The 22,796-nt window shown below is 42.8% G+C and overlaps 2 protein-coding genes across 8 annotated transcripts in view; one reads left to right on the top strand and one right to left on the bottom strand.

Moving 5' to 3' along the window:
• The first annotated feature begins 12,800 nt into the window (after positions 1 to 12,800).
• insm1b (insulinoma-associated 1b) lies at positions 12,801 to 15,229 on the top strand. The gene has a single exon (XM_058089894.2). The coding sequence runs from the start codon at positions 13,025 to 13,027 to the stop codon at positions 14,435 to 14,437; it is 1,413 nt and encodes a 470-aa protein (XP_057945877.2). The 5' UTR covers positions 12,801 to 13,024; the 3' UTR covers positions 14,438 to 15,229.
• Positions 15,230 to 16,183: 954 nt separating this feature from the next.
• The window catches only part of ralgapa2 (Ral GTPase activating protein catalytic subunit alpha 2), an 84,835-nt gene continuing 78,222 nt past the window's right edge, over positions 16,184 to 22,796 (bottom strand). For 2 of the 7 annotated variants that reach the window (XM_058089892.2, XM_058089890.2), the window contains 2 exons: positions 22,486 to 22,527; positions 18,706 to 18,853 (listed from right to left, as the gene is read on the bottom strand). In XM_058089892.2, the coding sequence (XP_057945875.2) occupies positions 22,523 to 22,527 (5 nt within the window). In that variant the 3' untranslated portion in view covers positions 18,706 to 18,853; positions 22,486 to 22,522. Of the gene's footprint in view, positions 22,528 to 22,796 lie in introns of all 7 variants that reach the window. The other 5 variants (XM_058089891.2, XM_058089887.2, XM_058089886.2 and 2 more) reach the window with 4 other exon arrangements.

Below are 22,796 nucleotides of genomic sequence, written 5' to 3' on the forward strand. Positions count from 1 at the left end.
TGTGATTGGCTGGCGACCAGTACAGGGTGCGCCCCGCCTCTCGCCCGAAGACAGCTGGGATGGGCTCCGGCACCCCCTGCGACCCTTGTGAGGATAAGCGGTAGAAAATGAATGAATTTTTCCTCATAAATGTACGACTTTCTCTCTGAGATTAATTAAGTATCTATCTGTTATCTATCTATCTTATTATTACAAGCTTTCCCCGTAAAATCTCAAATTATTTTAATACTCCGTCGTGACAGGCATGGCCTGAGACACCTATGAAAAGGGGGTACTTATGTGACTTACTCAGTTAGCCAATGGGACATTGTGGCCTTTAAATCCATGAGCATGATGTTCACTGCATCTTGCCTCTTGATTGTTGTTGTCATGTGTCTCCACCCTTAATGGCAACATGTAATAATTTGATGGAGTCACCTTTAAAAGCATAAGGTGCTTTGATTCACTGATGAAAAACAAACAAACAAAGGTAATGGATGGAGTGAGAAAGGGTGTGACCATCAGCGGGGTCCCCATCTGATTCTCTTCATCTCTCTCCACCAGAGTGCCAGTTAATCCTCCCCTCATCCACCCTGACTCCCAGCAGGACGCGGCGGCCCCTACTGAATGGTGAGCTGCATTAACGCCAAGAACTTTCCCCTCGTGTTGGTCTGTTAGTCAAAGCTGATTGGAGATTACAAGCCTGCGGTGACAACACAGCCCCTCCATCTTATCTCACATCACTTTCAAACACTGTCTCCACTTTTCCTCTTCATCACTCTTAATCCCCACTCCACGGCCTTTTCAATGTCATCAACTTTCACTTGGTGCTACACTTCTGCCCTTTTCGCCCTTCTTGGGAGACTGAATGACATGAAAGAAGAATCAGAGATGGAGAAGATGGAGGGGGGGGGGGGGGGCACCCGCCCCAATGATGTCATGGGGGCATTTGTCCTCCTGATGTGGAGGCTTCCCTTCCTCTGCTAATTACCTTGTACAAACTCCAATCTGATACAGCGGATATGAGGCCCCAAACACAATTATTGTGGGCTAACAAAGAGATATTGAGATTCAGGGAAGGGGAGCGAGGCTGCAACTAAGAAGGTATGGTCAGCATGCACCTCTGTACAGTACATACACACATACATGGCATGCACACACACACAAACACACCCACACATGCATCAATACAACCACTTGTCCTTCTCCTCCATTCCCTCAGATAGGCTAATGTTATTACTGTGGTAATTATGCTCATTAGTGCCAGCAGCTGTAGCAAGCCCTCTGCTTGCTGTTCACAGTCCACCCCTACCCTGTCTGCCCTGTTTCTGCCTCCCCCTTTTGTCTTACTCACATCTCATTTTTAGACGCGCTAGATTGCAGCAGAAACAAACAAAAAAAGACGTCATTAATTAGCTTCATAGTAATGTTAGCTGATATGCTAGATAGCCTTTCATGGAAAGAGGTTCCTGACTATAATATGGCTGATGATATTTAAGCAGGAAATTAGTTTAAATATTAAAACACGCCATAGAATCTAACAATTAAAGACATGTGTTGTGTATGAATGTTTCTTATACTTCAATTCAATACTGTATTGCAGTTTATATTATTCGAGTTAGTGCTATCAGAGGTGGTGAACACCAGGTGGCACTGTTGTGTCAAACAACTGCCACTGTCACAGTCATTTTACCTTGGCGAGTTTATAACCTTTAAAGCTATTCTCTCCTATTTCATTTCAAGCCCCCCCGTCCCCAGATGCGGATTCACAATGTAATTAAACTATCAGGTCTAAAATGACAAATAAAGGTATATGTCTGTTTGTTTTATTGATTACAGCTTACAGTGCCACATGAAATGACCCCCTTCATGCATATTAGCAGAGAAAGTAGGAGACCAACAAAGCGTTTTTACACGATGCATGCGGCTAGATTGCTTTTTGTTTTATTGCCAGGGGCTGTTGCAGCCAGTAGGTAACCCTGTGCAAAGCAAAGCCCGGCATCAGGCGCTAAATGTCATGCATAGTCTGCTTTTATTGGCTGATATGGCCTGTTGTACCCTTCTTCTTTTCCTGGAAGCTATTGTTAAAGAGGTGGTTGTTAATGCGGCTGACCAGATGGGCTCCTTCTCCCCTGCAGGTCTGACTGAGGGTGTTTACCATCCACTGGGCTGTGGATAACAGGTGAGACCGCTGCAGGCCTCTCAACCAATCAGAGCACAGCAGATATCTGCGCTCTGCCTGTAAACCTTTATTTGGCATTTAGGGGCCGTGAGGGAGCGGGTTGGATAATAACAGTGAATCAAAGTGAATGTGCTTTTATAGGCTGGTGATGTGGTTATCGGAGATGGACACGCCAGCTACGTCACTAAGCGCCCTGGAACACCACTCACCGGCATCCATCACTAATTTCCAGCTAACTTTAGTTAGATTAAGCTGAATTAGGTTTCCGTGGGCGAGATTTGACATTTTCCAGACATGCACGCCAATCTTCTGTGTAACAAAATGTTTCCAGCATCATCTACGCAAACACTGGACATTCCTTTCCTTTTCCAGTGCAGGCCATGTGGAATTACTGCAATTTGGTATCATGGCAACTGTAAAGGTAAAGACCTGGGATGGTCGGAGAGTGGTCTTCTAAAGCTCGGAATCAATCTACCTTAATGGATGACCTGAGTCCAACATGTGTGTATGGATTAGTTGGACTGGGGCACCTGTCCCTGTTATGTCAACAGCAGATCAGGTTTCTGACCACACATTCACCTGGCTGACACAACTTCCTGTCACTGACAATGTGCCGGCCTGCATGAATACACAACATGAATGCTGCTTTCATAACTTATTTGTGACAACTGGAGCGTTCCCTTACAGGTATTTATATAAAAGGCACAGCTCTGAATCAAATGTTTTTGTAAATAATCCATAGTTTGAAGACATTTTGGAAAACTGTGAAAACAGGTTTTTGTTCTAGCATGTGTCCAGTGCACAAAACAGCTCCGATGAGCTTGGTGTGAAGACGAACTTGATCCACTAGAACGGAATTGTGAGATCGGCCCAGTGGTACGCCACTGACCTCTGGCCCCGATCCATTTTCTATAGGGTCACAGGTATGATGGAGTCTATCCCTATCTGTCTTTAGGCGCCCTGGAACGGTCGCCAGCCAATCACAGAGCACATATAGACAACCACTCACATTCATACCTATGGACAATTTGGAGTCACTAATTAACCTAGCATGCATTTTTTGCAGAAAACATCCAGATCTTCCCGCTCTCCTGACATGCTACCCACTCACCACCGTGCAGCCCCTGCCACAAACACGCAGTAATTCATAATACATAATGTTTGAGGCAATACGCAGTAAAAAAAAACCCCAAAAAAACACTCTCTGGGGCATTCTAGTTATGTTTGCAGAACAGCACAATGATAAGGAGATGAAACTATGTCGAGAATCACTCCAAGCGGTGCAATGATGACATCTGGAAGCCATTTTAGCTCCTGCAGATAAGCAATTTTTCTCTGGTATTAACACAAATGAATTGTAAGGTTGCACATTTTGGTGGGTGATTATATTTGGGTTATGAGAACAGCTGACGGGATCAGCGTATCAACATGATATTCTTATGAGGGATTTAGTCACCTCTGTAGCGATGGAAAAATACCATTAGAACAGGTTGAAAATTAAACACACTAATTATTTCATGGAATTCAAGCGGTTCCACCATACGCTCGGGTTTAACCATTAACTGATGTTCAAACAAACACATCAGGCCTGCATGTCGGTGCTGTGTTTTTATTCATGTGCAAATGAATAAAAGTATGCATATTCAACGGTATGACTATTGTACTATTTGGATACACAACTTTTAGATGATATTCTATGGTCTGCTCAGGCAAATTCAGGCATGCACATTTCATCGACTCTAACCCCGCCCTCTCTATGCTCTTCTGTGTATATGTTGCCATTCTGCCGCCCTATATTCACTGTCAACTCCTTTTTCTCTGTGATAATAAAACGATTAGCTAGCAGCGGTTATGCTAACCACAAAGGTGGCCGGGTGATGGATGGGTAAAGAGATAGACTCAGGCTGTCGGTTGGGGGAGCTTTGACACTTTGTCTTGTGATCTAAGCACCCCACCATGTCCAGCCCCCCACTTTCCAGCACCAGCTGCCTCTGACCCCTCATCATAGTCTTGCCTCTGCGTGCCATGTGCTGGGAGTCAAAGGGGTCCCACCTATTGCTCATCAGAATAGAAGTCCACCATCTCTTGGTGCTCGTGCACTAAATCACAATCAGTCATTGGGCAGACAGAGATGGATTGGGACGGCCACGACCCTGTACCTTTGCAGGGAGGCCCCTGCCATCTAGGGGGGTGCTGTCAGGGACAAATAATAGAAGTGGATTTAAAGGGAGTGGGCAGGTCAAGTCTGCTGCCCCTGGAAGGAAGTTATGACAAAGCAATGGAGGGAAATTCTTTTCTCTTTAGGAACAACGCTCACAAAGCATGTGACAGACGGACGTGTGTTAGAGTTTGCTTTAATGCCCAAGGGGCAAGCACCTAATAAAATAATATCATTTTGATCAAATATAAATATCATAAGATTAAATACTTTGAGTGACCTTAACTTTACCAAACACTTATATGCCAGGACTACGCTAAAAAGCCATAGCATTTCAGTATGTGGAATCAAACTATGGAATGGATTAGACAATGCACAAAAAAAAAACAATGCACAACGATGAGCCAATTCAAGAAACAATACAAGTTGTACATGTACAAGTACATGTTCGCTAAATACAAAAATGAAGAGTCTTGAACCAGTGCTATACATATCACTATATTGACACTTACTATAGTACCCATTATGTCATTGTATGGTCATATCACCTCGTACTTCGGTACCTGACAAAAAACCCCCCCAAAAAACCTTAAACTATATTTGGAAAGCAGGAAGTGAACAAATGTAACAGTTACTGATTGTAAAACTACCAGATGGAGGGGTAGGATTTAAAGTGTTGCTTCTTCCCACTCCTTTTGGACATGTGGAACTATGAACTGATTATGTGACGCACTCAATTGTAATCTGATGCATTAAAATTAAAATTAAAATTAAAATTAAAATTAAAATTAAAATTAAAATTAAAATTAAAATTAAAATTAAAATTAAAATTAAAATTAAAATTAAAATTAAAATTAAAATTAAAATTAAAATTAAAATTAAAATTAAAATTAAAATTAAAATTAAAATTAAAATTAAACCATTACTAAATTAACCAAATATTACCAGGCATCTTCAGTAACAGGAAGGTAAGCAGCAAGTGAAATTAGAATGTCTATTCTATACCACCTTTGAGAACGATGACAATTTAAACTCATGGCCTTCTTCTCAAGTGCATTTGATTTATTTCTGCACAAAACCAAAAAGCTTCCTTCCTTTCCCAACCAACAAATCTACCTTTTACTCCTTTATACTCCATAATAACACCATCTTGACATTCTGCCTCACACAATCAACAGAACAGTTGGATTATTCCCACCACAGACCAAGTGATTGCATCCATCGCATGGTGACCATGATGATCCAGACATTCAAAAGTCTCCATGATGCCACAACATGATGATGATGATGATTGGTGAGAGATCTTATTTTGCATTCATCACCAAGGGGCTGAGGAAGGATCATTCACATGTAGATGTGTCCTTGTGGAAGTGCCTCGACTATACAATTTCCATTTAGATCAGGTGTAAACACAAATAAAGAAAGGACATTGGGTTCTTCATTTGATTAACTAATCATAGTCTTTGTAATTCCCCTCTGAGACCTTGAAGGGCAGCAGTGGGCTGCACACCTTGATTAGCTTATGCATGATTGCTGCTGCTACGGTGCAAATCAGTTCAAGTAACTCAACTCCATGCACTACACTGCACACAGCGGCTGTGATTAAACAGGCGATTAAGACGGAGAGAGAGAGACTGAAGATTTCTTTCCCTTTAATCCCTTTTCCCGCATTGTGTGCATGGACAGTCACGGTGCACTCCCTGATCAGCAATAAGGCAACAATTGGAGTGGGAGGTGACTCGGGTCTTTAAGGCTCCCTGGAGAAGTCAATGGAGGTTATTTGTGATTAGCTCAAATTTAAAGGTGCATTCTGTTCTTATTGCCTCTTGCTGGACCAGGGAATTCATCATTGGATGCTTAGAGCAAAAAAAAAAAAGATTTGTAGTATAGTTAGAAGCAAAGCAATAAGAAGAGGCCTTCCCATGTGTCCAAAACCCAAAACACTCCTGACTCACTACTGCAGCTTGAGAAGTGCTTTAACCCTGTGGCCACTCCTTTGCTGCCCCTCTTCATGTCGTCTAACGGTGTGCGTATCATCTGAAGGCTGCATTGAAACTCAACACAGACCCTCTCCATGACTGATCTCTTTTGATAGAGCTCATTATGCAAACTGCTCCCAACTCCTGCCGCATAATTAGTGCTTAATTAATTTGAGTGAAATCTTTCATCTGTCTGTGTCCGGCCAGCTCCTTCCTTCCATTTACAACATGATATTAATTTCAGAGGGGGGGGACTGCAGCCAAGTTGATGAAAAGGCTGATATAATTAATCAAGTGCTGTATCTTTTCCTTTCATTTTTGAAGGAATAGTAATAAGTGCGATGAGCAGAGGCTGATTAACCTTATTATGCTCCTCTAATTAGGGTGATCATTTAATAATCAAGGAAACAGCACAATTATATGGGAAAGCAAATTATGCTGTCTAATGAGGAGTGTTCCCTTTCGGGGAGGGCCTTGTTTGGAAAATGGGGCATCCTTAAAAAAATAAATAAAGGTCATATAAAAGATTGGCTTAATGTGTTTAATGTTATGTTAATGTTTAATGTTATGTTTAATGTTTAAGGATATTCAAATGCTTGACCTCCAAAGAGAGGTTTTCCTGTCCCATAGCTATTTTTTAACACAAAAACCGAAGTCATACCATTGGAAAAGGAACAAAATACTACTTAATCTGACATACTTACTTACAGTTTGAGAGTTGGAATCCCAGGTTTGATCCTTTCAGGCTGTCAAGGTCCCATGTGTTGCAAAGTCTGCGGTCGCTGCAGGTTCAGGACCATGGACAGCAGTCTGACATGCTAGAAAACAGGAAGCACATTTGACCAACAGTTTATCTTATCTTACATCTTATCTTATCTTACAATATTTTACAGTAACCAATGCAGGACAGCAGGGCTTTCTCAGAAGCACCGACCTACTTTTACACCTTAAATTGTAGTATTTGTTGCATGAAAGTGTATTAAAACGGTTTATTGCTGTATCTTATTGTGTAGTATATCTCTTGGCTGCACTGCTTTAAGTAGTGAATATTTGATTTTTGTTTTGGGCCAATCAGATTTAGTCTTCTGTTTGTTGTCATACCAACATAATCTGCCAAGTGCCTTCATAGTAAGAAATCACGACATGATGTCACTTCAATTATTAGCAATGGGGGTGTTTCTTGAACCAATCAGATTTCAGATTTGTCTCACAGAGCCATCATTTGGGCATACAGTAATGTCAGACATTTTTGTCCTGTGATTGATTGATCAGTGCCAAACAAAGCGATGTTCGACAAGCAGAGGGTGGTGGTAATGGACACCAAACGTTGCTTCCCAACCGCCACTAAACAATAGAAGACAAAGAGTCTGTAGAGATATGCACACATTAACGCTCACAATGGCCGACAAAGGAAGAGATGACTTGACTTGGTGTAGCACATTCTTCCATTTATCCATTTTCTATGCTGCTAATGGAGCCTATCCCAGCTGACTTCGGGCGAGAGGCGGGGTACACCCTGGACTGGTCAAAACTAGCAAGCTTGTCTCAGCCGGGGAAAGGGTTTGTTTGTCCAACTATAGCTTTACAGCCCAATACATTTTCTTGTCATGTTATTAGATAAATATTGGTTATAATGTAGAGTTCTTTTGAGACAACATATTGGAAGGGTTAAGTGGGTTTCTTGCTTTAGTAATAATGTTATGCATCCCCAGTTTTGTAATGCCACGGATTAATATAGTAATATTTTTCTCTTTTTGTGCTGGAAGAAAAAAACAGCTAGTGTGTAATTGAAAAAGCCAATAAGTAAAAGGCATGGTCCATTTAGTGAGGCGCAGTCCATCCTTCATGCTTCTGGATGATACATCTGCTGTCCGAACTTTCATCAAGATAATGGTGACCTTAAATTTGGAGTCTCTGAACATTGGCCCTTGTGTCATTTTTCTTATGCACAAACCATTATCAATATCATCGTTCCATTAAACGTATGCCAAATATCTCCAGTACATACCGTGCCTTTTCTTTGTATCTGATGGGGACGTGTATGTGTGTGTGTGTGTGCATGAGTGTCTACATGCATGTACCTCAATTTACTGCTCTTCACCCCCATAGTGCACCTGCGCCTCCGAGAACTCTTGTGAAGTAATTGAATGAGCTGGACCGGGGGGGAACCTGTGGCAGCGAATGCAGCGCCTGCTGGCCTTATTATCTATAATACGGCCTCCGAGCGCCCCGTGCCTCCTCATCTGCTCATGAATACAGAAATGAATGTGATGGACGTCAGAGGTGAACACAGGAGGGAGGGAAAAAGAGGGCAGAGTGGTTTTAATCAGCTCCCAGATAGAACAATCACTTTATCCACCTCGGCAGCTCAGAGGTGAATTAGTGTTTAACATTCCATGGCATGCTTTCTAGCAGGGGACCCCGCCCCAAACAACCAATGGACTGTGAAGATTATCAAGAGACACTCTGATGTTTTTGATGAGGATATTAGAGCTAAATGTGCCCCTGGGACTCCAGTTACTGATATGTAGGAAGACTTTTTGTTTAATAATAGGGTCTCCGGAAGAGAAGCAAATGTGACATTTAGATGCATTAGTTGTCCCTTTAAAGCTTTTGCTCATACGGTGTTCTATCCATGCTAAAATCATTGTCAGCAATGCTTAGCTATATTTGTCACGGATCTGAGGGCACAATCCCTTACTAAACCTGTGACACCTTTTGAGAACTGCCAAAGACTTTACACTTATATAGGTCACAGCATTAAAGGTATACTGGAAAGCTGTATCAAAAATTGTGCTTTTCCATGATAATAATGCTTCCTAATTGACTCTGTCAGAGTGTATTAATCTAACAATATGTTTATTATTGTGGTTGTAGTGCAGCTAAGACATTTTTTTTTAACTTCCAGCAGTTTCCAATACTTTGACTCATTCTTATTGTAAACATCTGTGGGATTAGACAAAATTGAGCAGCTTTTATAACAATACTATATTATATAACAATATAAACAATATTTTCCAAAACGACTTGTGGATCATCGAAATGTTTCCTGGCCAAATTGAGACCCAGTGTCTTTCTCTATGGTGGAGCCATGAACATCGACATTAACTGAGGCGTGTGAGGCCTGCAGATCTTTGAATGTTGTTGTGGGGTCTTTTGTGACCTCTTTGATGACTTGTCGCTGCACACTGGTTGGCCACTCTTGACAACCACTGTTCCATATTTTTTCCATTTGTGGATAAAGGCTCTCACTGTGGTTTGCTGGTGTCCCAAAGATATACAAATGGCTTTTTAACCTTTTCCAGACTGACAGATCTCAATTACAGTCTTTTTTTTGGGGGGCGGGGCATGTAACCTACATAGGGCCATGTAGGTTAGGATTTTTTTCCCCCAATTCATTTAAAAACTACGGGCTGGTGGTTAGCACACAGGCCACACAGCTGGGATACCCGAGTTTGATTCCACCCTTGGGCATCTCTGTGTGGAGTTTGTATGTTCTCCCCGTACATGTGTGGGTTTTCTACGGGTAACTCCAGTTTCCTCCCACATTCCAAAAACATGCTAGGTTAATTGGCGACTCCAAATTGTCCATAGGTATGAATGTGAGTGTGAATGGTTGTTTGTCTATATGTGCCCTGTGATTGGCTGGCGACCAGTCCAGGGTGTACCCCGCCTCTCGCCCCAAACTAGTGAGAATCACTAGTGGGTGATCAAAGAACAGAGATCAGCTTGCAATCTTTTGGCTTTTGTCAGGAACAAATGTTTTCACAGGTGAACATGCGTCCCAATACAACATGTTCATAAAATAACTATAAAACACAGAAATATTAAGCCAGCACTATCTGCCAGTCTGAACTAAAGGAGGATTTGTAAATAAAAAGGGAAAAAACAATGTCGAGTACCATCAAGCCTTGCTAAACCAATCAGTTGGTTACTTTTTGTCACTTTTGTTGATGCCTAACGCTCTCAGCCTGAGGACAGAGGCTGAAAGTGAAGCTGTGCCGTGTCCACAGCCCGCGTGATTAAATCTGGGTCCCTCGCTGGCTCTCTCCATGAAAAGGAGCAGCAAGAACAAGACCTCCGCTAATCCATTACAGTAATTGATTGACAATGCATTGAAGACTGCCATGTAGGGAGCACCAGTTAGAGCCCTGTCCTATTGCACTTTCAATTTGACTTGGCCCATCATTCATTTGGAGGCATCTGCGGTGGGAATAACAGCTAAAAAAAAAATCTCTCCAGGAAACAAACTGTAAGTAAATTAGATTTAAGTAGCCACAACATTATGACCACTTGCACAATCTAATGAGACCCAGTACAAGAACTGTATCAAACACTCATCCTTTCTGATGACTTAAACAAAAGCCAAGTTACTGTGATTGTATGCAGTAGTGTCGAAATGCATCATACAGAGAGCTATCTGCTGTAGCTAAATGCATATAGTAGCTAGGCCTCTTGTTATTATGTGGTATAGTTCTACAACATAAGTGAATCAGGTTAAATTTTGTATGTTGGGTCATCCAAACTATATCCAACAAGGACCACATACAGAAAAACTGAAGAATATAGCCACCTCATACAAACATGCACGCCAAAACCAATCCAATACACTTCTAAACAAAACTTTGATATCTTAAATATGTGTTCTATGTGACAAACCCAAGGTGTGTCCTATTTCATAATGTATTGCAATAATAACACAATTTAAATTTGGCCAAAGGGGGCAAACACTCCAAACACAGAAATGATCCAAAATCAAAAATACGCAAACACCGTAAAAACACATTAAACTGGATCATTTTTTGTGTTTGGAGCGTTTAAATGTTGCTTTGTGTTTGCCCTTGTCACAGTTATGTGATCCAAATGGCCCTCGGGCTGCACTTTGGTCACCAGTGGTATAAAGTTATTGGTTCATGTATTTTGTTGATTCAGCTTCTACAAGGTGTAACAATCTGACTCCATTTACTAACCTTTTTACAAATGTTTATTCAGCGCACATTAAAACGTTGCTTTAAAAATTTAAAAGGTGTACCTTGTTTAATCCAAAAATTAAAGTGAACTCAGCCGAGAGGCAAAAAAAGGAGGAAAATGACAACAGGCTTGTGAGGAGGACTGCTAGCCGGCAGCTGTATGCTAATTAGGCGCCTATGCTTACTAGCAGGGCAGCACGCGCCACTGAGCAAACACATGGCATGCGCACTACGAGCTGAGGCCTCACGAGCATGGCGAAAGAGGAACTCGTTAAAATACCATCAAAGTCTCAACAATGCAATAAAACAATGACTCTATCTGAAATAAAAGCTTAAATGACAAGATAGGAATAAAAGTGGGACCAAATGACATGAAATAATAGTAGTGTCAAGACGTAAAATATTAGCAGTGAAAAGAAAGAAAAGGGTTTAAAAATGAAATAAATTTGATTTGATTAAAAGACAAAGTCAAATATAAACCATGTCAATAAAGTAAGTCTAAGTGTAAGTTAACAGCAATCGAAGCAAAATAACAGTGTGTGCCACAGGCAGGTGTCTCACACACACACACAAGCACACACGCATAGGGGCCCATTGAGAGGAAGGCGCACAGGCCCCAGGCTCAGCTCCGATTGTGTAATTATTTGACTTGGTCATACTGCAGCTTTATGCAAATGAGGGGAACAATGTACGACGATGGAGATTAATTCCTCCCCGGTCTGCCGACTGAAAGGGAAAAAGAAAGCATTCTGCCAAGTGGCGTACTGCAGCCTACATTAAGCATTTATGTGGAAAAAATAAAAAATAAAATCAAGATTTTTTTTGTGATGTCACACATCATGCAAGCTTTAAAATTATAGCTTCAACTAGAAAACCGATGACTTAACTCTAATTTAACTTCTATTTTCTTCTTCTCATGTCCATATTTGTGTGGAACTGTCACACCGTGGACCACATTGCAAAGTGCACTCCAAAAAAAAGTCAAGGATATCTAAAGATGGGCAGACGTCACTATTGTGCACAAAGACCAGAGGGTCTTCTTATTACTTATGTATGCAGCGAGATGTCTGATTTATAGGTGGGGTTAAACTACCGAGAAAGACACGTGTCCTAAAAAAAAAGAGCACCCCGACAAAAAAAGGCCTATAAAAGTAGTCAGTGATGCTGGCTTGCACTGTGCGTAAAGGTCGTGCGTAACTGGATGGATGCAATAATGTAGCAAGTGTGTTTTTTACGTGCATATGGATAGACTCAACCTATGTTGTAATGTTGGAGATCCCCCCCCTCTCTCCACAGCCAAAATGAGAGCCACAAAGCCACGGCACGTGTGCATTTGTATAGGGAGCTATCAGACCGTAAAAAGAGGAGGGGTCCCGGCGTGTGCCTGTGTCTGGGAGGGGCAGGGCGCACACATTAATGCAATAAACCGCCATTGCATCTGCTGAGCTATCTGCACATCCTCCAACGAAATCCACCAAAGCAGGCTGGGGGCCCTCCCACACGCCACTCCACTGGGATGATGGCGGCATCTGATTGGCCGGGGATGCTGCAACCGGGGGGGCGAGAACAATGGCATTATTCCGGCATAAAAAGAGTGGAGCTATGCCTTGGAGACGAAAACAGCATCAGAAGGGTCCATATAGTGGGGAGGTGAAGTCCCACCAGCGTCAGGTGTTGCCATATTTCCAACCACCCTGGATACTCGAGTCTCCATCCTCATCCTCCTCCAAGTGCCTTCCCGCCGCTCCCAGCCAAGATGCCCAAAGGGTTCCTGGTAAAAAGAAACAAAAAGTGCGCACATGTTTCCTACAGGACTCGGCCGGACGAGGATGACCTCCAGGAGCCCACCCCCACCCAAGCTGCCTTCCCGGGTCAGACCCAGCCCTCCCTGCCGATGTGCGCGTCATCCAGCCCGCATCTCCCCGCAGCATCCCCGGATCTCACAGCTGCCGAAGCACCGGTGCCAAAAATGGAGAAGCCGGCCCAGTTCGGCAACCCCGAGACGACGTGCCAAGCTCTGTACAGCCCGACCCGGCCCATCAGCAAGGAGCACGACAGGGGATATTTCGAGCGAAGTTTCAATCTGGGCTCGCCCATTTCTGCTGAGTCATTCCCTACACCTGCTTCTCTGTCCGGCCTGGACCACCTCCTCTACGCCCCGGTCGACTTGAAGATCGGCACCAGCAACAGCAGCCGTAGCGGAACCACCAGTAGCACTAGCACCAGCAGCAGTAGCAGCGCTCTACCGGCACCGAGCAACCGTGCCGCCGGCACCAAAAGACCCGCAGCGGACGGCACGGAGCGCAAACCCAAAGTCGCCACCAAGAAACCCAAAGCCATTAGGAAACTCAACTTTGAAGACGAAGTGACCACCTCTCCGGTGCTGGGGCTCAAAATCAAAGAGGGTCCGGTGGAGGTGAAGCCCAGGCCCCAAACCTCCGGAGCCAACAAACCTTTGGGGGAGTTCGTGTGTCAGCTCTGCAAGGAGGCGTACGCGGATCCCTTCTCCCTGGCCCAGCACAAGTGCTCCCGTATCGTCCGGGTCGAGTACCGGTGCCCCGAGTGTGACAAGATGTTCAGCTGCCCCGCCAACCTCGCCTCGCACCGCCGCTGGCACAAGCCCAGGAGCAGCGTTGCCCAAGCGGTGCCGCCCGCCTCGGCGCAGGGCATCAAACCCATGGGGGTCAAATCAGCCTCAGAAGAAGCCAGTGACAGAGACACCCCCAGCCCAGGTCTGTCCGAGTCCGGTTCCGATGACGGCTCGTATGACTGCCACTTCTGCGGGAAAAGGTTTAAGCGCCAGGCATACCTAAGAAAACACATCATGGGACACCAGGTCCTGCAAAAGAAAGTTCTGGAGGAGAACCGCGCAGTCGAGCAGGTTCCGCTACCTTCATCCTCCTCCGCAGAGGACGCCTCAAACCAAAGCCCCCTCAATCTGAGCCCCGTGGACCGCCTGCTCTGTCCCGTCTGCGGGGAGAGTTTCACCAGCAGGGCCGGCCAGGAGCGACACCTCCGGCTCATGCATTCGTCCCAAACGTACCCCTGCAAGTACTGCCCCGCCACGCTGTACAGCTCACCGGGACTGACCAGGCACATAAACAAGTGCCACCCCTCGGAGAACCGCCAGGTGATCCTGCTCCAAATGCCGGTGAGGCCCGCCTGCTGAACACAGAACTTGTGCCTTTGACTGGGAGGAAGAAACAGAAACAAAAACAAACAAAAAAAGAAAACAATTTTGGGTTTTAACAAAAAGTTTGTAAGTTGTGAGTGGTGTTTTCCCCCTTCATGCCAATCAGTGATTGTTAAGTGCTTCTCTTACTATTTAAACTAAACATCTCGGACTATTTTGAGATGTTCCTTTGTCAAAATGAGTTGATGGAGAAGCTTAGTTTGACTGTTATAAAGGGTATTTTTCTAGGACAACACATGTACTCAATGATAGCTTCTAGACCTAAGAAATGTTCAGAAATCTTGTTTTTTTTCTTTAAAAAAATATCACTGTAGCTTTTGTTTGAGAAAGACGAACGGATTTGTCTTAAGTGTGACTGAAGGATTGTCTGTTAAGTAGAACCACAAATGCCTTTAGTGTAGTCCGAAATAGCCTCCATAATCATCCAAATCCTGCTGTACACCTGCCTTAAAGAGTCAACATAGTTTTCTTTTCAATGCTGGCACATATTATTATTATTATTATTATTATTATTATTATTATTACAATTGAAGATTGTTGCAATATTTTTTTGTCATCATATGTTTATTTATTTATTTATTCTAATTATTTTATGTAACTTATTGTGTTTGTTGTGATTTTTTGTCGTATAGCCAAATTTCTTCTTCTTTTTTTTGGGTTTTTGTTTTGAAATTGTCCAATTTATGAGTTGTGATAAGTGTCGTGGTCGGGTTTTAATCATCAATCTCCACAGCTCTTGTAAAAAAAAAAAAAAAAAAAAAGAAGAAACGCAAAGCTCTTAACTTAGATGCAATCTTTTTTAAGGACGTTATTTTTCCTAAATGTTGGCTTTTATAGCGCTTTGATTGTATGTGTATATTGTTGTTGTCTATTGAAAAAAATAATAATAAAAATATTTTCAAAATGAAACCCCTCTCTCTCTCAAGGTGTTTTCACTTTTAAGTAATATTAACAAAAAACAACCAAACCCATGCATATTTGGGGTGACATAATACTGCAATATACTGCATATCTTTAAGTTCATTTACTTCATTCAGAAAGTGAAACTTCTACAGTATTCTATAGAGTTTGGAGTATTTCCAGAATGGATTTCAAAATAGTTTTGCTTATATCTCACAGGTATTAAAACCCAAATTTATTATCGCATAAAACTAAAAAAAAAAACACTGGTTCACACTCTAATCAGCAATGAACTGTACAAACTTCCTGACCATTTAATTAGTCTCTTAGTCTGTACAATACAACAGTAAAACAGGAAGTATAATTATAATCAACCAAGTCACTTAAAAAAAATACTGTAATAATGTAATGACACAAAAGTGAATAGAAATTATGGAGCCCCCCCCCTCTCCCCCTATACACACACAAAAAAATCACTGATTCCCTCACTGGGACCCCTGGCACTAAATTGCAGCTGTAGTGGCCCAATATGTGCTGCAGCACTTAGGGGCTCATCATAAATATCCCCCTTAATACAATGTCAGGACAGGACATGACAGGAGGACAGAGAGTTGTTGCATTCAAACTCACCTCTAGAGCAGTAAAACATCTGTCTGCTTTGGAAACGTCATGCAGCTCACTTTCTGGCAGCTAATTTGAGGAGGGTTGGGGGGTCAAGTGACCTGTAAGTAAGTAGAGTAAGTAGACTTGCGAGTGAGATACTGTGGATTCTAACATTTGCTCCTATAGTTGTGATTAATACCTGTTCATTGCCTCGGGAGGGTGATGCTGCGTCCCATCTAAAATGACTCTTTAGGATAAACACCAATGCATCAAGTAGGGGGAGATGGTGTGAAAATAGACCTCATTCAGAATATAATGATGGAGAAAGACTCACAGGGTCCAGGACATGGAGCCCTAAAGCTCTTATCAAGGAGTGAAAATGAGGTAACATTAGGGTGCTTTCTCACACTCAGTTTTAGGGCTCAAATTACGGTCAAGTGCCTTTCTGGCGTCTTATGTGGAAAAAGGCAAGGCAGTGCACCCGAAGGTGCTACAGCCACTGCACCTGCACCTCCCAGTCAGGCTCCATTATGCAGGACCTCCTCTAAACGGGGCTGAGCAGCAGGGGAGACAGATGGGAGGAGGGTCAGGTTACCCCTGCTGCTCGTTGCAAGGCCTGGTCCGGGTCAGAAAGCTCACGGTGACAGCTTACAACACATAGACACACAAAATCAGAGGTTACACAAAATGTCATACTACCAGACATCAAATTTTCAAATTGAATTTAATGAAATGTTCCAATGTTCACATTTCTAATAAAGATAGCAGGGCATTAAAAACAATCTGATATGTTGACGCGATGCTGAAATCATCAACTTTTTTTTTTTTTAAAACCCCGATGTGCTCTTATATAAAAAGATATTACAGGCATTCATATATATTAAAGTTCAAATTTGACACCATGTACAAGGAATGCTAAAAAGAGAACCAGGAGGAGGAGAAAAGGGGAAAAACTAAGTCACTTTCATCACAAAAGACAACCGTTTCCATCTTGGTCCACCCGTCATGAATAGTGCACAAACATCATCACTGAACTTCAATCTTTAGATGGTTATTTCAAGTGGAATAAAAACCTTTAATTTGACCGAGATCCATCGCATTGATTGATACATTCTTCCAAACAGAACAAGCACAAACATCTCTCCAGCTTTGTGTTTGTATCCCACATGAGCAAACATAACAGCTGAGATGTGCAAGGAGGAGGAGGAGGAGGAGTAGTGGAAAAGTAAGGCATATTAATGTGACCAGGTGGGGGATAAGGTTGCTAGTCCTTAGAGGGTACCTGTGTATGTGGGGAAACACCTGGCTGCCATGGCAACCTGAGCAGCTTGGAAGAGGTGAGAGTGCCAGCCGGGGCCCGTTGCTAGGAGGGCTGGGAGTGTTCACCTCAGGCATGCCAAGCCAAACTCAACCTGGCGGAGACATAGGGGGCAAAGGCGATCATGGGAAGGAGGAGGAGGAGACGCACTTGATTCCATTCATAGGTAAAGACAAGAGGGGAGAGCACCTATAATTAAGAGAAGCCGCCATTGGAAATCCATCTGCTGTTGTTTTTGTTGGGGGTCACAGGGGAAGGAATCACACTCATGACAAAAGGGCGTCCGTGTTTTGTCTCACACGGAGGACAGACATTACACAGGCACTGAGAGAAAATGAGAGAGAAAAAAAATCACACACACACACACACACACACACACGCACGCACGCACGCACAAAGACAAACAATCATCAGTGCATGGCATAAAGATTCACCTGAGGCTCTTGCGGTAGTTTTACAATACACAGGATCACATTAGACAACACAACAACAAAATAATTCATCAAATAGGACTCTCTATTTACAATAAAGAAACAACAGTGAAAATACATTTTAACGCAATATGCATACAACATTCATTGCTAGTTGATCAAAAGGGACATAAAATGTTCGAAGAAAGAAACCAAAAAAAAAAAATCAATGGCCGGAATGTTGGAATGTCGATGTCAGAGGACAGGGAAACTAATCGAGGAGGAAAGAGACAGGAGGGACTTATTCAATTACCGGACACGAGCCTATGTTAACAACATCACAATGCAATTACAAACGCAGTCTTTTCTCATTCCAGCAGAGATGCATAAATCAAATCACGACACAATCTATTTGAATCCGTTTAAAAAAGGAAAATTAGAGTGATTAAAAAAAACAGAAAAAAAAAACCGGAATCCCAACAACTTTCAGTTCCGCTCAAGTTAGAAAGATGTCAGTGATTGTCCACTCTGTACTTGTTGGCAGATGGTGCTGAGGGGCCCACTTTGCTCAAGTGGCACCTTCAACACAAATGCAAAAATAAAAGTGGGGGTAGGAGAAAAAAAAAAAGCCTGATCTATGGCATCAGTGCTGTGTTACATTAAGAGTCGCAATAAAGGAGTGAAAGGAAAAGCAGTCTCCCATTTCCAAAGAAAATGTTCTTCCTCTAACGCATTAGAGGAGACAAGTAAAAAAAAATGACACTTCTCACATTTCTTAGAGACACCACAGTCAAAGTGGCTGAACACATGGCTCATGTTCATCTTAAGGAGGAAATGTCCCAACCAACTGACTGATTGCCACTTAAATTAAAGATTGCATTGCACTCCAGTTTTGCATGACACGAGACAAAAAAGAAACAAAAAAACAAGCTACTACGGTTCTTGCAGTCGTGGCTCTTCAAGAATGACATTTCTGCATATGAAATTAGTTGGACGACTTGCTTATCGCGCTCGCTGATCGCCGGAGCTTTCCAGAAACTCTGTTCTTTGCAGCACGAGGCATGGTGGGAGAAACCTGGTCAACAGGGTCTGTCAACGCTGCAGCAGTGGTGGACGAGGAGGAGGCGGAGACTTCAGTGTTTGTGCTGCTGGAGAGGGAACCTGCAGATGACATGTTTGTAAAGTAGAGAGACAATTAAAAGTAAGTTGATGATTGGAGAAAGAGTGGGGTCAAACAGGGCACCGGGCGTGTGATTGGTCAACTGATCTCTGAGGACTTTTTTCATGCATGCAGCTGCTCCCCCAAACCAAGATGTCCCACTTGAGCCACCATTCACTGCTAAAACCTTTGTTTCCTGTCATTAGGATGAAGCAAATATAGTGGAACCTCTGAGGTCAGACACGGTCTCTTCCAGGACACTGAAACCTTGTTTGTTTTTATGTTACAATAATAATGTAAATAAAAATAATCTGTGACTGGATTAAGCCCTCATCCTTATAAATCCATTATTCACTGTGCAGAGCAATGCTTCTGCATTGCAAACCACTGGTTTAAATCATTTAAGTGGAAATTGACATTCATAAAACACAATCATTTCATGTAACTTTTTTAGTCTTCATCTCCTCTCTTAATCCTGAGACTGGTCCTTTTGGAATGAAAAAACGTGCAGGGGATTCATCCTTTGACTCTTAAGGCCAGGTCACAAACGATCGTACGGGTTCCTACAGCCGGTCTATGTGCAAAAGAATGCATGGATGGCGTGCGTGTGACGTGCTGATTTTTGAACACTTCAATACAAAGGGCCGAAAAGGAAAAAGATATCCCTACTCTTCCTGCTTTGTGTACATAAACACATGCATTAGTTGTTTGTTCTTGACTAATAATAGTGATGTGGCTAAGTTTAGTTACTAATATTAGCTCACTGAATACATAGCCTTTCATAAGCACACAACTATTGCACATGCGCTACGGACTTGTGCGTGTACTGATGGGTTGAAACCACGTGAAACAGAAGCAATCTGCCTCAACTCCGGTTTTGAAATAATTTCAACTTGACCACTGGTCATCTACACCAGCTGCGCGGACGTTGGACTTTAGATGATATTAATGTTAAGGCCAAATCCAAATGTACTAGCCAAAGGTGATGTAGTGGGTGCATACCCCAAAGGGGACCAAATACACATTGTGGGTGTCTTCATAATTTCAGGATTTTTTTGATTTTTTTTTAAAGCCCAGCATTGTTAGTCCAGTGAATGGCATCATACCACATTTACGATATGAGCAACATCTCCAGGCACAGGTTGGAGCTACAGTGATATAGCCAGGCTTTTACCAACCCACAATCAGAAACCAGCATGAACTCCATAACACGACAGGCTTAGCTGACGACAGACCGCGCCCAGGGCGAGAAAAAGTGACAAATCCCGACCAGGATCGCTACATCCGGTTGCAAGATCTGCGGGTCCGGTTTAGCCGAACTCAATGGAGGCCCATCATTTCATTATATCTTGTTTTAAGGCTATGAAAAACAATGTTGGACTTAGTCATGCATGGGTAGGATGTTGATGCATGTGTGATACGATTTGTTTGCGGGAGTTGGTTTCTGTGTTGTCTAGCCAAATATAAGTAAATCTATGCTGTCGGCATCTGCGGTTTTGCTCAATGTTTAGTCTGATTTTTCAGTTCCTTATTGCTCAGCACTATTTTACATAGGTTTTACATTTTGCAGATGGCAAGGAAATGTTTTGCCTCAATGTCTAAGATCAATGTTCTCTTGCTTCATTGCTAACAAGCTTTTTTTTGCCATCATGTAAACCGGGTTTATCGTTGTTTGTTGTGACGCAATATTTTAACTTTGTTTTTTTTTTGGTTGTTTCATGAATTTTTTTCCTATCATGATGGATGTTAGACTATCCGTATTTGGATGCATGTATGCCGGATTTTTGCTACGGTTTCATTGTCTATGACTATGTTTGTTCGACCCCCATTGTCATGCAGTTTAACCTTCAATTGTGAAAAATATAGAAGTTTTCAACCAAATGTAATCTGGAGAGAGTTGGTTGCAGTCCCTTTAAACCTTTGATGCTTTGTGATATTTTTGTGAAATGTATTTGGTAAAATGAAATGAAATTGGTTAAATTTTAGCACCTCAGGAGACATTGGACTTTAGAGGTTCCACTGTAAAACATTTTCAAAATGTCATGCTGTTTTCATATGCTGATTAAAGGCAATGCTTGTTAAAGAAGAAAGGGTCAAAAAGGGAATAAACCTTTGTTGCACCAGATAAAGAAAAAAAAAAGCTTGTAATGCTTTGAATGGAAATAAAATGATATATTAAGCTCTTGTTGTGAACCTTGGGTGCTCTTCTTTTGTCAAATATTGTTTTGTTTCCAAAAGGCTGCACATTTACAATTATGGAATAGGCAGGGAGGTGGGCATGAAATGTGGGCGAGGACAATCAAATGTTGTGAGCGCCGCCATGACTTCCTTAGTTGGTCTGCCCCCCCCCTGCCCGCCTCTGCCCCATGATGTCAGTTTAAACAACTTCTCGGCTTTGTCGGGATAGCATCTGGTCGCCTATTTTCTTTCCCTATCCTTTTATTTGCTGCCATTTTTCGCAAGGCATCTCGAGTTGCAGCGGTTAAAAAGGAACGGCAGATGGCTGGAGTAACAGACACTCAGCAGCACAGTGGACACCGGTAGCATCCAGGGGCCGGGCTTTGGATGAAACCCTGGGTGTGGGCATTGTAAACGACCAAAAGGGGAGGAGTGTGTAAAAGAAAAGGGGGGGTCTAAACATTCCCAAATCTGCATATGAATATGAAAAACAGGGACGGGTTGGGCTAAAATTGGGAGATGGTCTTATGTACAGCTCATATCCTGCATTCCTGTATTCTTCTGCTACTAATTCCAACAGTAAACACTCATTACATGGTAAAATTGAATCTGCCACCAAGGCAAATGATAGACAGGAAGAAGCCTCATTTGTTCGTGATTGCGGTGCAGTTCACCCACTCAGGCTTCCCTATCCATTTAGCGGCCCATTAAAACATGCTGCTTCAACCAGTCAGCACTCACAATGTGCTGCTTAATGACTGTGGTTGCTTGTGTAATCTTCTGCAAGCATGAATTTTCACGGCGAAAAATTTTCCAATGAGTCACTATTATCGTCATTTAGATGCAGCATTTCCACCTCGAGCTCTGCCCCTGCCCTTGACTGTTTGTTTCAGGTGGAAACAGCGAAGAGATGGCACAGAGGGGATGCAGGCAAAACAAAAGAGTCTTGAAGTGTCCCCGCTGTCCCACTGGTACCCTCCGTGGCAGTTCAAACAAGGCTTCACATGACAAAGATGTCTTCCAGTGCGGCAGGTGTTGGTCTCAGAATCTGCCTCAGGCAAACAGGCACACACTCCAACAGGAGGAAAAAGCAGGGGGGGGAGGGTAGGCGAGTTGAAAAGAAAAGAGGAAAGTGTTTGTTAGGGAAAGAGATAAAAGGTGCTCCGCATGCAGAAGCAAGGGCCAGAAGTGTAGCCGTATTGTACATGCTGCTACTTAGTCAGGTGCTAATTGTCGCCACCGCTCTCAATTACCAGCCTGGCCTCGACAGGAGGACACCCACTGAATAAACAGCCTGGTTTCGCTGTACCCCCGTCCCCTTGTCAGTGTGATCAGTAAATAAAGATTGGTTAGTAGTGGATGGAAAAAAAAAGGAAGCGGGAGGGTGTAACAGCCAGGATGCATGGCGGGTGTAGGGTAGTTGGGCCACTGGACCTGTTCTGACCCAGGTGCTTACCTTCATCATATACAGTATTTTGGACCGTTAAGATATTTTAATCTAAAAGGGAAAAAAAGAGTAGAGGATCATGTGAGACAGCAGTGGACAGACACACAACACCACACTGCAGTGAACACAACACAGCGCTTGCTGAAGTTAGGTCCGGGTTAGTTGATGTCACTGGAAGGTTTCAGCTTCGTCACAGATACTTTAAAGGCCATTAAGGTCTGATGTCAACCTGATGAATTGTGCCTTTTACAGAACCTCAAATGTGAGGCAATTTTGAAACCCAAAACATTAATGGTGGGAAGTTTACATGGCAATAACAG

The sequence above is a fragment of the Doryrhamphus excisus genome, linkage group LG14 (genome assembly GCF_037039965.1).
Source record: "Doryrhamphus excisus strain RoL-2023G ecotype Guam linkage group LG14, RoL_Dexc_Guam_v1.1, whole genome shotgun sequence".
NCBI classification, from domain to species: Eukaryota; Metazoa; Chordata; class Actinopteri; order Syngnathiformes; family Syngnathidae; genus Doryrhamphus; species Doryrhamphus excisus.